Here is a 13,446-nt window from a genome sequence, read left to right as displayed (position 1 = left end):
TGTCATATACTTATATACATTTTTTTTACTCTGTCCGCTGGTCGATAGCGCTGTGGCTGAGCTCAAACCTATTGTACTTTGATTCATACTATTTCATGTCGTTTTAAATAAGCAAAGTGTTAAGTACTATTGACGCTCTGAGTGTCAAGATTCTGAAACATTCCGGTATCATTAAGATGATTTTATTAAATTATCAGTCGTTTTTTAATAATGCGATGCTGGTCTTGTGTTACAGTTTCGTCACTTTGTGCCAAGCGTATGGTAAGTTGTATTTTATACTTTCTTTTTATATATATTTTGGTGAATGATTATCATAAGGATTATTGACGATTTCAAACATTTGTCAACGTACAAGTATTTTATTTTTTATGATGAGATCATTGCATTAAACAAAACACACATATAATATATTGCTTAACTATTTACACAATTTCAGTATATTATGACTTCAATGACCTACTTTTTGAGTTTATGGACATTACATAATTTTTGAAAATGTAAAAAAAATCCCCCCCAAAAATACACCATGATTTATTTTTTCTTAATTGCGAAAATAATTCAATTTGCTAAACTCTTTCACATATGAAATACAGTTTACGAATAACAGTGACATTAAATAAATACAAAGTATTAGGTTTTTATTCAAAATGTTTATAGATATTCCAGTCCGAATTTCCTCTATCAGTTTTCAAATCCCTACCCATAACACAAAACTGAATGGTGATAACGCTTAAACATTTATAGTATTAAACTAATATAATGACCTTTTTCTGCTGGCATAAAATTTATTTGAGGTCAATGATCAAAATTTTGAGATATGGTGTCTTTTATCATTTTTAGGCATTTTTCAATATTTTTGTAGTGTGTAACGCACGATTATCTAAACGAAAAAGCGAGATCAAAACAACAGAAAATATTCAAAATTAAGTTGACTAACAAATCAAATCTTAATTTTTAATTTTATAGTACTACCAAAAAGATTTCAGTGGAAATAAAATTCTGAAAAATTTACTCAAACCCCGAGTAAACAACGTCCTTAACAAAAACAAATATGTTTGTCTAGTATAAAACGATAAACAGTTCATTGAATTTTGAAACAAGAGGTATCAACTCAATCCCCATGTCTTCGATATGCAGCCGAATATCAAGTACTTGATGGAATTTCATGCGCATTGTATATGTGCCACAAATGCATAGTCTTGTTTTTAAAACACTTTACTGATAAGGAAACCCCAAGAAAAAATTAAATCGTAAACCAAAAAAAAAAAAAGATGAATGGTAATTTTACTCGGTTGGCTTAGTCGATTCATAGGGGGCTTTAGTCGAATACTCGTGATTTATTTGAAACTGTCACGTACACCGTATCTTAAACTCAAAAAAAAAAGTTATGATAAAATGTATTTGATTTAAATTAAATTGAAAAAGTATTTTGTCTAAATATCCCTCAGCAATTGTCTTTGCTTCTCCTTTTTCTTGTGACACATAATTAAGTTCCATATCACATCAGTCAAATTAAATGTGACCTGATACATGCCATGCCATTGTCCTTTGCCTAATCAACAATTAAAGAATAATGATTATTAAAACTAACGCCTTGCGATAATTTACAGATGTTATAACATTTTTGATTATACAAACATTTAATCCAATAAATAACTGATTAGAAAAAACACAAACTGTTCTCTTCAAGTACATGTCTGCCTTAGTACTTTTATTAAAAAAAATGATTTGATCTAGAAAAAAAAATCACCAGGGACACCGGTGGAACAAAGTGTACATGTAACTAACGTATCAAAAGTGTCTTAAAAAACTGTTATTTTCGTTCATAGTCCAATACTGCCGCGTTAAGAAGAAAAGGTTTTGAATTGGGTTTTTTCACTTTATAACGAATAATCGACAAAATAGATTTAAGTCGATGATCGTTGTGACCCAGCGATAGTCGAATACTCGAATACTCGTTGTCATTCTTAAAAAAGATTAATAGATATGACAAAACATAACTCTCTGTGTAGTTATTTGGTATAGGGGAAGCTTATTCTTTGAAGCTGTTACAATGTACATGTATGATTTTTTTTTATTTTCGTAATTGTGCTGTTTTAGAACCGCTGGCAAACGACCAGGAGTTTGCTTTTAGCAATGCCTGGCTAAAAATGATTTTTTTAAACCTTTAAAAAATAAAATAATTGGAATGACGCTTAAAATATATGAATCAGTGTTTTTAAGAACTTCAGGTAAATTTTGTTATAATCTCGATCTATAGTCATTGTAAGTCTTTGACTGATATAACAAAAATACGTTCATTTTTTTATAATCCTGCTTTACAGAAAACATTGCACTTAACAAACCTGCTTACCAAAAAAACCAATATGAGAAAGGGAATAATACTTTTGACGCTAGCAATGCAGTGGATGGACTTAAATCAAACCTACATTGGAGTGGAGGTCAATGTGCTGTATCAGCTACAAACGAAGAAACCGCCACCTGGTGGGTTGACCTCGGCAGTATCAACAGCATTCATCACATTACACTTTATTATAGGACAGAAAACAAAAAGTGGGGTAAAATGCAACTTATTTTTTTGTTTTTCACTGTGTATACATCTTTTAAAAGGGAAAAATGTTAAAACATTAGATGTTTTAGTGCTTATATGTTTATAAGTTAAAACTAGAAGCTGTCATGAGACAGTAATACCCAGACAAAAGAGTTTGACAATAAATAGCACTCCCTTGTTCCTGTGTTAATCAAAGAGAAGAGTACATGCAATTCCCGATGCTATTTTAAATATATTAATAATTTAAACTTTTAAGACCGAATAGGGGTTAAACTGTTTAAAATGTAAATTCATCAATAATCTTAACATTTCATGTCATAGAAAGTATGAAATATATGATTATAACAAGGAAAATTAAATTACCCCCACCCCCAATAGAAAAAAGTATAACGGTGTTGGAGGGGCGGAGCATGCAATTCGCTTTTGTATGCCAACATTATCAGGTCTGAATATTTAAAGAGGGGAAGAGAGGTGGGGATCCCACCCAACCGACCCCCCCCCCCCCACCTCTTTCCTACAATATTGACCATATCGTAAAATTTCCACACACAAAAAAACTCGGGCACCCCCCCCCCCCTCCCGAGTCTTTATTTTATGTTGACATGATCAGCAGACTATATATGTAAAGAGGTTGAAATATCAACCATTTACAAGATATTTGACCAGTCAGTAAATATTACAAAAAGGAGGAATGTTGAAATGATCCCAAAGCATTTCCTTCCTGGGGTCATTTTAACCCCTGTGGAACTGAAAATGACTAAGCATCTTGAAAACCATTGCGCTCATAACTCTTACTTCTATATTCATTTTCTTTCTGTGTTATGGCGGATAACATGTTATGTTGTATTAGCCATATGGGATGGTTCTCCCCCTATGAAACAGAAACTAACCAATAACTTGAAAATGTTTAGATCACTACCACTTAACCATGTATGTTATTGGGATTTGTTTGTATTACATGTATATGTTGCATCAAATGGTGTTATATATAAGTACAGGACCCACAGAGTTGACTTTATAATAACCCCATTTACATATTACGTAGTTTGTTTACCTTAAAGATTAATAAGCAATTTACAAAATCTTGATGAACAGCAAGAAAAAATACCAACCAAGGATGAGTTTGCCAGTGTTAAAATGTAAGAGGGGGTTTTGAATTCTTGGAACCAGATTTGATTTAAGGGGGATATAACATGATATGTTTAACCATTGTAAACAAGTTTAACTTGAATATAAGTTAGTGTTCTCTGGGGAGACACAAAAAAACCCATAAACTTTTCATCATATTTCAAAATATTATTTGACAATTATTTAAAATGTAAATGCTATTTTGTTTTCGAAAAAACAGTTTTTTAAACAAGTTTTTATAATATGTTTAGACCACAACTCATATTTTAACCTTAATAGATCATTTGAGTTTTGTAAATGTAAGGGAGTTTTATTTATTTTTTTTTTTTTTTTTTTACACATTTATTCAATCATATATATGTAACAAAACAGAAGGTAGTGGGCCTGCGCAGAGGCTTAGTACAACATACATTTTGAAATGTTTTTGTATTACAATTTTGCACGAAAAAAAGGAGGAAAATATTCATTTACAAGTAAATTTCCGCACATGAAATGTTTCATGCTAAGTATGTCATTAATACAGCAAAGATAAAAGGAAAAAAAATAACCAGGTTGTTACATGAAAAATATATAGATATCAAACATATATTTAGATTTGTACATAAGTAATTAGCAGGTTTATGTAACAGTATATTTCTCTGTTAGATGCGTAGGGGGGATAACAGTATTAGTGTCCAGAAAATCCCCCTACCAGTTTTATAATCTAAAGGTCTGGTCACCTTTAGAGTTATATTTTTCACAATGGCATTCATTTACAAGAAGGGAGTTTTATTTAAAAAAAAAACCGTCATTTTTTACAGTTTAAGAAGGGATAAAAGTTCTGCTATATTAGACTACAAGAATAAAACCGAAACTCTAAAACTGCATTGCACATCTATAGGACAACCCCTTATGATGATCATTAAATCATAAAAGGAACTATTGGAATTCCGGTGGTTTTTTTTTTGGAGTGATAAACTTCAATTGTTTTGCTACTATTGACTCTGTGGATAAAATAAAATTGTTTTAAACTTTATTGTACGTCTATAGGACAGTCCCTACCATATCATAAGAGATGACATAGCTACGGCATGAATTGTAAGTGGAGTTCTGGGAACTATCTATTTTTTTTTGGCAAAGAAAACCCGTCAGTTTTTGTTCCCCACCGTCCCCCGTGATAAATAAAAATCTGATTACAGATCCTGTCACCCCCAAACACATTCTAATAAATCAATTGGCTTCTGCAAAAAATGCTGAAGATTTTTTAAAGCTGACCTTATGAAAAAAGTAAGTCATTTTCAAGCCATTAAATGCCCCCCAGGAGAAAATTGAAATTTCCAAAATTTTATTGCGCATGTATAGGACACCCAGAAAGATGTATCAAGAGATAATTTGTCTACTGTTGAACATGCAAGACGAGTTCAGGGAACCAGGGTTTTTGTAGGAAACACGTCATTTCTTACCTTTTACATTTATTTGACCCCCAGGATAACCAGGGATTTTTTAAACCTTTATGCAAATCAACATGGCACTCCAAGAGTTCAGTTTGCTGGTTTTTAAGATGTTACAGCAGTTTGATAAAGTAAATCATGACGGACGGACGGACCAGGGTAGCAATAATATACCCGAGCTGCCTTAAGAAAAGTGCGGGTATAATAATTTCAACTTAAAAATGTATGTCTTCCAACCATAATCTAGGTCCTTTCATTGACTAGAATTAAGACAACAATTTGTTGCATCGGAAACAATAATAGGACACATGTCGCCTAAAACAACACATGTTATCAATGCAAACAAAACTCTGCGTAGAGTTAATTGCTCATCTTAGCAGTAGGAGCGGGGAATCATATCAAGTTTATATATATATATATATATATATATATATATATATATATATATATATATATATATATATATATATATATATATATATATATGAGATCAAAAGAGTTCATGGGATTCCAAATCCATATACATTTAGTATGTATAAAACTTAGCATGTCTTTTTTATTCATGTAAATAATTACGACTTTAAATTCAACAGAAATCTTAAAAATTAGGAAAACTTCGCAGCACGTAAAAAAGGCTTGTTATACGGTATTTTCTCACCCTTCTTATTGATAACTGTTATTATGCATAGATTACAGAAACAACGCAACTTCCAGCTTCCTTGGATTTTCATTGTATGTCTCCAACACAACAAATAGATTACAAGGAACTTTGTGTTTCAAAGATGATTACTTCAATAGAAGCACCATACCTGCAGTATTCAATACTACTTGTCAAGTACAAGGGCAATATGTCATCTACTACAACGAGAGATTACATGGGGTTTCCTATCCTAGCGATTATAATGAGTATGCTGAGAATGATCTATGTGAAGTGGAGGTGTATGGTGAGGACGCCTAACTTATTTCATTTAAGCATTGAATGCTCAAGTTTTTATGTCGTCGGTCCTATAAAACACTAAAGCGGTGCAAAGAAATTGAATACCGCGTAAGCGAGGTATTCAATTTGTCTGCACCGCCTTGGTGTTTTGTAGGACCGACGACATAATTAATAAATATAGATATATGCATAGAATAAATAAGATCTAAAAAACACATATACATAATATATGTCTCGCATATACACAATATGCCTAAAAAAGCATTCAATGTATATACATATTCATTTTAATTTGTATGAAGTATTTGTGTATCGTCGCTTTAATGCCTTTTTACATAAATATATACTGTAAAACGAGAAAATTTGGCGCATACGTATTTGTAGTGCAAACGCAAGTGCCAGTACATTAGCGCAATTATATTTTAGCGCATGCATCTTTTCTTTATTAACCTGTTATTTAGTTTGCTTCCGCGACCAAAAATATAGTGCTAAAACTTTGTAGAGAAAAATCTGTTTCATTAACGAGTATATATGATTTAATGATTATTTCTAATAAGTACATATCAAATTGGTTATGTAAGTTTGAACGTTTCATTTTATCTTACAAAAATAAATACACTCAAAACGCGTGATGACCTATTTTTGTGCTCATGGCGCATAAATAGGCCAAGTGTATTCAAAGAAAATTGAATGCCGTAGATTTTCAATATTAACATAACGGGAAATATACACTGAGTGGACATATTTGTTTTTGAACGCAGAGTTCACGATGTAGTGTCTTAAAACGTCTGTTTTGAAATCAATATTGAGGCAAATACACAGTTTAATTATAATCTAATTATAATCTTTAGTTAAGTGAAAAATACATTTAAAGGTAAAAACCTTATGAAGACTGATAAATACGTCAATTAACGTGTTTACTTCCCGTTTCGATACTTTTTTAAAGTAAGTGTTCATTCTTTATGCCAGGCAAACAGCCATGCACTTTTTTTTTGTTAACATAGTGTGTAAAATGTTTAATTCATATAATGTATATATTTTGTAAAGGTTGTCCCATCCACGGATCTTACTTTGGGAATTATCTTGTGTCAAATACAATGACATGTCAATGTTCCAAATGTAAACCTGGATTCTTTGGTCGTCGATGTGAATTTGGTAAATATTGTATCGTTTGATTTCTATCATTGTCAATCGTTGATATACATATATCTTTTACATTATTAATAAGGACACATTTTACCGTTTATTATTTTAATTGACAAAGGTAATGACAACTACCTATTAAAACAAGCAGACTACAAATGTATAAAAAGAATATTAACATTTACTGATAAGATTTGCTTAAGACGAACAGTTTTCTTTGAGTAAGATAAATCATATTGCTTATGATGTCCTGTTTGTTTTTAATTCATTGTCTTTGAAGAACTGTATTCATTTATACTTAGAATGTGACGTTGGTCATTATGGATACAACTGTAATGAGACATGTGGTCACTGTATTGATAAACTACAATGTTTTCATGTGGAAGGAACTTGTCTAAGTGGATGTAAAGCAGGATATTCTGGACAAACGTGCAAAAAAAGTATCTGCCAATTTCATTTGTATATTATATATGATCTTTATTACACAGATAATATTTCAGTGGAAAACAAAATCTGAAAAATTTAGTCCGAATTTCCTCTGTTTTGCTAAAAGTCAAACTTTGTCAGACCCTAATTCCATAATTTAGTAAAAATATTGATTGTTATGTCAATAATAATTCATTTCATAAATACTTTTTGTATTTAAAACAAATTTGACTCATGAAATTGAACTATTTAACAATCCGGATTTAAGAACTCAAACCCTGAGTAAACAACATCCTTAATGATTAAGATTTATCTCGTAATGATGCATCATTGGTGTGATAACGATAAAGTTTTATGTTTTATATGTGTATTTATTTTCTTTTTTCTGTCTAATCAGATTGCATTGTAAGTCAATATGGATACAACTGTAATGAAACATGTGGTCATTGTAAGGATCCGATACAATGTTCTGCTGTGACCGGAACCTGTCTCACCAGATGTAACGCTGGATATGTTGGACGATTGTGCAAAGAAGGTGATTAGAAAATAAAAATAAACGACGTTCTGCCATTCTATTTAGTCAACCAAAGGTAACTGAAAACTTGGTTAAACTTTAATGAATGGCATTTTCCTGCCACGAAGTCAGGCTTTCAAACTTTTCTGTTGATTGAATGCCAGATCATCATCGGTTAACATATTTATTCATTATAGATTGAGGTTAATCTACCTTTATATGTAATACAACGTACTTAAAAAAACACGTAGCAATAATTTAAAAAAACAAGCATTCTTAGAGTATTGCACAAGCAATACACGTCCCCTACCGGTTTGTGGAAATGCACTGTTATGCAGAATATCGAACCCGAACATTATAAAATTGGAATATAAAAAAAAGATTTTCTCGAAAATATGTCAACCAGACGCTACAAAAGTGTAAACTTGATCTGTAGTTTCACATATTGAAGCTGTTCAGCAAATTTCATATTATTCCTCAAACGCATTAAGAAAAAAAAGTGTGGAAAACTGAAGAGGGACAACAAACAGACGGACGGACAGACGGACTGACGGACGCGGAGAAAAGCTATAGTCCGCTCCGGTGAAAACCGGTAGGGGACTAATAATGCATTACATTTAAAACAGGGTTTTGTTATTTTTTGTTAATTGTGGTTTTAGAATGTGTGTTCGGTCATTATGGATACAACTGTAATGAAACATGTGGTCATTGTAAGGATCCGATACAATGTTCTACTGTGAGCGGAACCTGTCTCACCGGATGTAAGGCCGGATATGTTGGACGTTTATGTAAAGAAGGTGGGTGGTTTGTTTGTTTATTAATTTATTGCAATAAAAACAGATGTCATCTGGTTCTGTTTCTTTAACCAAAAAATTATTTGAAGTTTTCTCTAAAATACAGAAAAAAATATGTCTTATATTATTTGAATTTAATTTCAATTGAAATCATTTAGATTAATAAAACCATGAACTATTTTATTTTATGTAAACCAATTTATTTATTGACATGGGGCCACATCGTTCACCTGAGCAACAATGACTTCATATGGGCTTTCAAAGAATAGTGTGTCATATGGTCCCTCGGTAGAATAAGCAAAAAAAAAAGCCGTAAAATATCAAAATTGTACGCATGATCTTTGACATTGTACCTTTATGAAATACCATTTTTACCGACAATAAGATCCAATGCAATATATTTAACTAATTTTTAGGTAGGGGTTCACGGTTACTCTCCGGTTCTCTTTATTTTACCCACCCCCCACCCCCCAAACGACTTTATAAAGAGATTAAAATACATGAGAGCATATAGGTACATATTTTCCCTCAGTTGCTTACAATTTATTGTGTTTTATTTCTAAAAAAAAAAAAATCCTATATATGAAAGAAGAAAATTGTACCTCAATTTTTGAATCAAAAACATTCAAAAATTTAATTGGTCTTCCCCATTAGTGATTGTCGTTAACCTGGCATGAATTCATTTTATATGACGTTTCAACCTTCCTCACTTGACTGATGAATAAACTATAAACAATGTTGTCAAATGATAATTCTAATCAATGTATTGACAGACATATCGCTCCATTGTACTAAGGCCCATTCATTATTTTCATCTTCATTAAAACAGAACCAATGGCTACATACGAAGATGCTTTTCCGCTGCAATATTTTTTTAAGAACACGATAATGCTTTTATCTTCATAATAATAATGTGTCAGAGCTATGACAACTGTTTAATAGACTTCGTTTTTATTTACTTGTGTTAAAAAAAATATCAAAATTGGTGTAGATTTTATATATATAATTCATATAAGAAGGGGCACCAAAAAGTTGTTATTGCATATAATCCTTTTAGCAAGATATGATATTTCTAATGATTAACCAAAATTTCAGCGTCAATCGTAGAATTATAAGAAAGATACAGACCTTGGTTTGTTTCATGTTTTTGTCCAAATGAATTTATTACATTCATTTTAAGATTTTTAAAATTGGGATTTCCTATTCAGCATTTAAAATATAAACAAAGCATGACCTCATCTCTTTGTACAAACATAGCATTGATACGTAAATATTTGAGAGTGAATGTATAACTGGGGTAAATATTGAGTTCATTCCTTATTATTTAATTTTATGTAATTCACTGTACAAATTGAGTCTGTTTTACGTTTAAAAATGATATTAATATGTTCAAAATTCAAACGTTACATCAAGCGGATTAGTACGTTTTTGACGTTTGTACATTGTGACGTGTCATGTGACGTGCAAACCAGCTTATACAAATTTAAAGTATTTTTATTATCCAATCAAATGCCGTGTTACAACCAGAACAATCAAAACAAGCTAAAACCACCGTCAAAAGTGAACAAGTCAACGCATTGAAATATTAACTTTCTATAACTTCACAAAATCGGCACAAATATATTATTCACATTTCATATATTCCCTTCGCACGTAAAATGTTGCACAACATGCAAATTCATCTTTGTCAGTTTGACACGTTTTCGTGCGTCAGACATTGTTGCCTGGTTTTCAATAGGATAGTGTTTAAGTAGTCCTAGACATGTGTCGAATCTACACTTTTGGCGAAGGAAAATTTGCTATTTTAAACTTATTAGTGTTTTATACGAAGCTGAAATGATACAATCGACTGAAATTAAGATGCATTTGAACATCTGAATAATAATATTGGAAAAAATAACTGAAAAAAAAGTTAGACGCGAAATAGAAAATTGGTACAGCGCGAGACATATGGCCCGGACTACTTTTACGCGGTCCCGTTTTCGATATACAAAATAACGAATCCGGTTATAAACTGATCGACCCCCATTCTTTCTTCATTACCATCTTAGTACGTTACTCAAATTTGACACAGAATTAGCACATGGTCTTTGCAATTCATATTTTTCCTTCCATAAGGATTATTTATTATTTATAAGGCTAAATAATGATGAATTTGACTCAGTAGTTTTTGAGAAGAAGATTTTTACAATTGCACTTATCCCCTTTTTCTACAGTTTTGAGGTTTTCCCCAGCTTTGAATAAAGATCGGGCTTTCATTTCTGCAATTTTTATTTGTCTTACCATAAGGGTGTTTCGTGCCAAATTTGGATGAAGTTGTTTGATCAGCTGTTTTAGAGAAGAAGTTCAAAATGTAAAGTTTACAGACGGACGGACGGACGGACAGAAAGACGAACAACTGAAAAAATGTGATCAGAAAAGCTCACTTGTGCTAAAAAAATAAGGGAGCTAAAAACGAAATTTGATTTGTAGTTGTTTTAAATACAAAGGGGTCGAACAAAATTATCATATAGTTTAAAACTTAAGGAAACTTGATGGTTAACAAATTAATCGTTCTCGTTATCATCATCCGGAATATTACCAAAAGCTTTTTTTCTTTTGAATAATTTGTTTTTACCGATCCCACTTTAATTTCTTTTAATATTTTTATCAGAAAAAATGTATTAAAAAGCAGGTTTTTATATGATTGCAGTATGTGTGTTTGGATACTATGGACATGGATGTATTAAGGAATGCAGCAAATTTTGTAACAGATCACGTGACTGTAACCCTGTGTCTGGTTTTTGTAATGGCGGATGTAGAAACGGAAAGAAAGGGAGTTATTGTCAAGAGGGTAGGTACAATTATCTATTAGGTGTATTCTAAATATTCAATATAAATACCTGTATGAAAAGATTGATTACACATATTTTATTTTACGTTTTAATCGTTGAGACTCCATGCATTACAGATCGTAGCTTAAGTGGCAGAACAATAGAGTTTTATTGTTTTATTGGTGCCCTTGGCCTCTCGACCATCGTCATTGTAGTACTCATCATCTGCATTATCTTGAAAAGGTAAACCCTGATATTAAAGCATAGACATTTTTACGAAATATGTTGTGATGTTACACATTGATATATGTGTTTATACATTTTGTAAGTATTTTAATTATATTGTTTTAATCAATCATCACAAGGAGAAACAACAAACACCAAGAAAGAGGCCAAGAACAATTAAGAAATACAGTCGACATCCCCGTTGCTTACCACGCTGGAGGTGCCTGTGGTGAATACATAGAATTTAGGGAAGGAAATACTGATAATCCATATGATAGAATCCAGGAAAGGTCAAATGTAAGATATAACAAATGAAAATCTTCTGAATACAATATGTTTTTACATTTGCTAATAGATATACTAATCTAGTAAATGACTCTTTTACAAACCGATTAATTTGCGATATTGAATTTAGATAATAATGTTTTGGCACATTAGCTTTTAACTTTAAACTAGAGCTAAATTATTGATCAAAATCATAAAAATTTCTCTGATAAGATAAAACAAATGTGATGTGTTAGTACATTGCTCAATAAAAAAAGAATAATCAACAGAGATTTCCAGAAGATAACTATTTTCTGTGTGATTTTTTAAATTTTGCTTTTTGTTGCATTTTTTGTACTCAAGATTGATTATTTCAAAGACATTTCTGGGGTCTAAGTCTGAATCTGGACTGATCAGGTGATAATTATTTTTTATAATAATTACTTTGATAGAAAGAATTTTCTTATTATTTAGTATTAAAACTGTAAAAAATTGCATTTAACAAGTTTACAAATCATGAAGATCATATTTAAGCATCATCTTATATTCATATCTTTATATCAAGATCACATAGACCTTCTTTCCCTTTTTTAACATTAGTTCCTATAAAAGGTCATTTTACAACTTTCTGGGTTTTTTAAATACACATGGAAGCACATGACAATGAGATTGGTCCGTTGATGCATCTTAGATCTTAGGTATGAGGTCCAATTAAGTAGGCCTTTTTATGTATTGTTTAATGTATTGTCAAATCTTGGAATATATGAGAGTTTACAATATTTTTGAATATGTTTATATTTCAACATCTCGAGATACAATGATGCACGAACTTTTGTGTACTAGGTGAACGAAAAGCCCCATGGTCCTCTTTTTTTTTTTTCATAAAAGTTTAATAGTTTCTAATTATTCTCGTTTATTTTTTTTTTAATTGTTAAACCCTCTTCAACAAGGTGCACTAAGGCCGAGCACGTTTTTAAATTTATATATAAATCAATATCAACAAACACATAAACAAAAAAAAATGTTGCATAAGTTTATCGTTAATCGTTAAAGATTAGTTTTCTTTCAACTCATAACGGACAGGATTTAAACAATAATTCTATGTTTGCGGGGTTTTTTTCTGTTGTAATTCTTATAATTTGTGGCAATGCAAACAAATGTATAAGTTCTGACATAAATTATATTTTGTGTTATTGTACTGATCGAGCTCTAAATGTTGAC

At 31.2% G+C, this 13,446-nt stretch overlaps 1 protein-coding gene across 1 annotated transcript; it reads left to right on the top strand.

The window, feature by feature from the left end:
• On the top strand, positions 1 to 12,668 carry LOC128170800 (multiple epidermal growth factor-like domains protein 10). Its single transcript, XM_052836565.1, has 10 exons — positions 1 to 261; positions 2,325 to 2,558; positions 5,799 to 6,053; positions 7,094 to 7,201; positions 7,492 to 7,629; positions 8,013 to 8,150; positions 8,789 to 8,926; positions 11,616 to 11,756; positions 11,874 to 11,979; positions 12,102 to 12,668. The coding sequence occupies exons 1-10, from the start codon at positions 177 to 179 to the stop codon at positions 12,274 to 12,276; spliced, it is 1,518 nt and encodes a 505-aa protein (XP_052692525.1). The 5' UTR covers positions 1 to 176; the 3' UTR covers positions 12,277 to 12,668.
• Positions 12,669 to 13,446: the final 778 nt, after the last annotated feature.

The sequence above is a fragment of the Crassostrea angulata genome, chromosome 2 (genome assembly GCF_025612915.1).
Source record: "Crassostrea angulata isolate pt1a10 chromosome 2, ASM2561291v2, whole genome shotgun sequence".
NCBI lineage: Eukaryota > Metazoa > Mollusca > Bivalvia > Ostreida > Ostreidae > Magallana > Magallana angulata.
The sequence above is the reverse complement of the archived record's forward strand: the minus strand, read 5'-3'. Positions and strand labels throughout refer to the sequence as shown.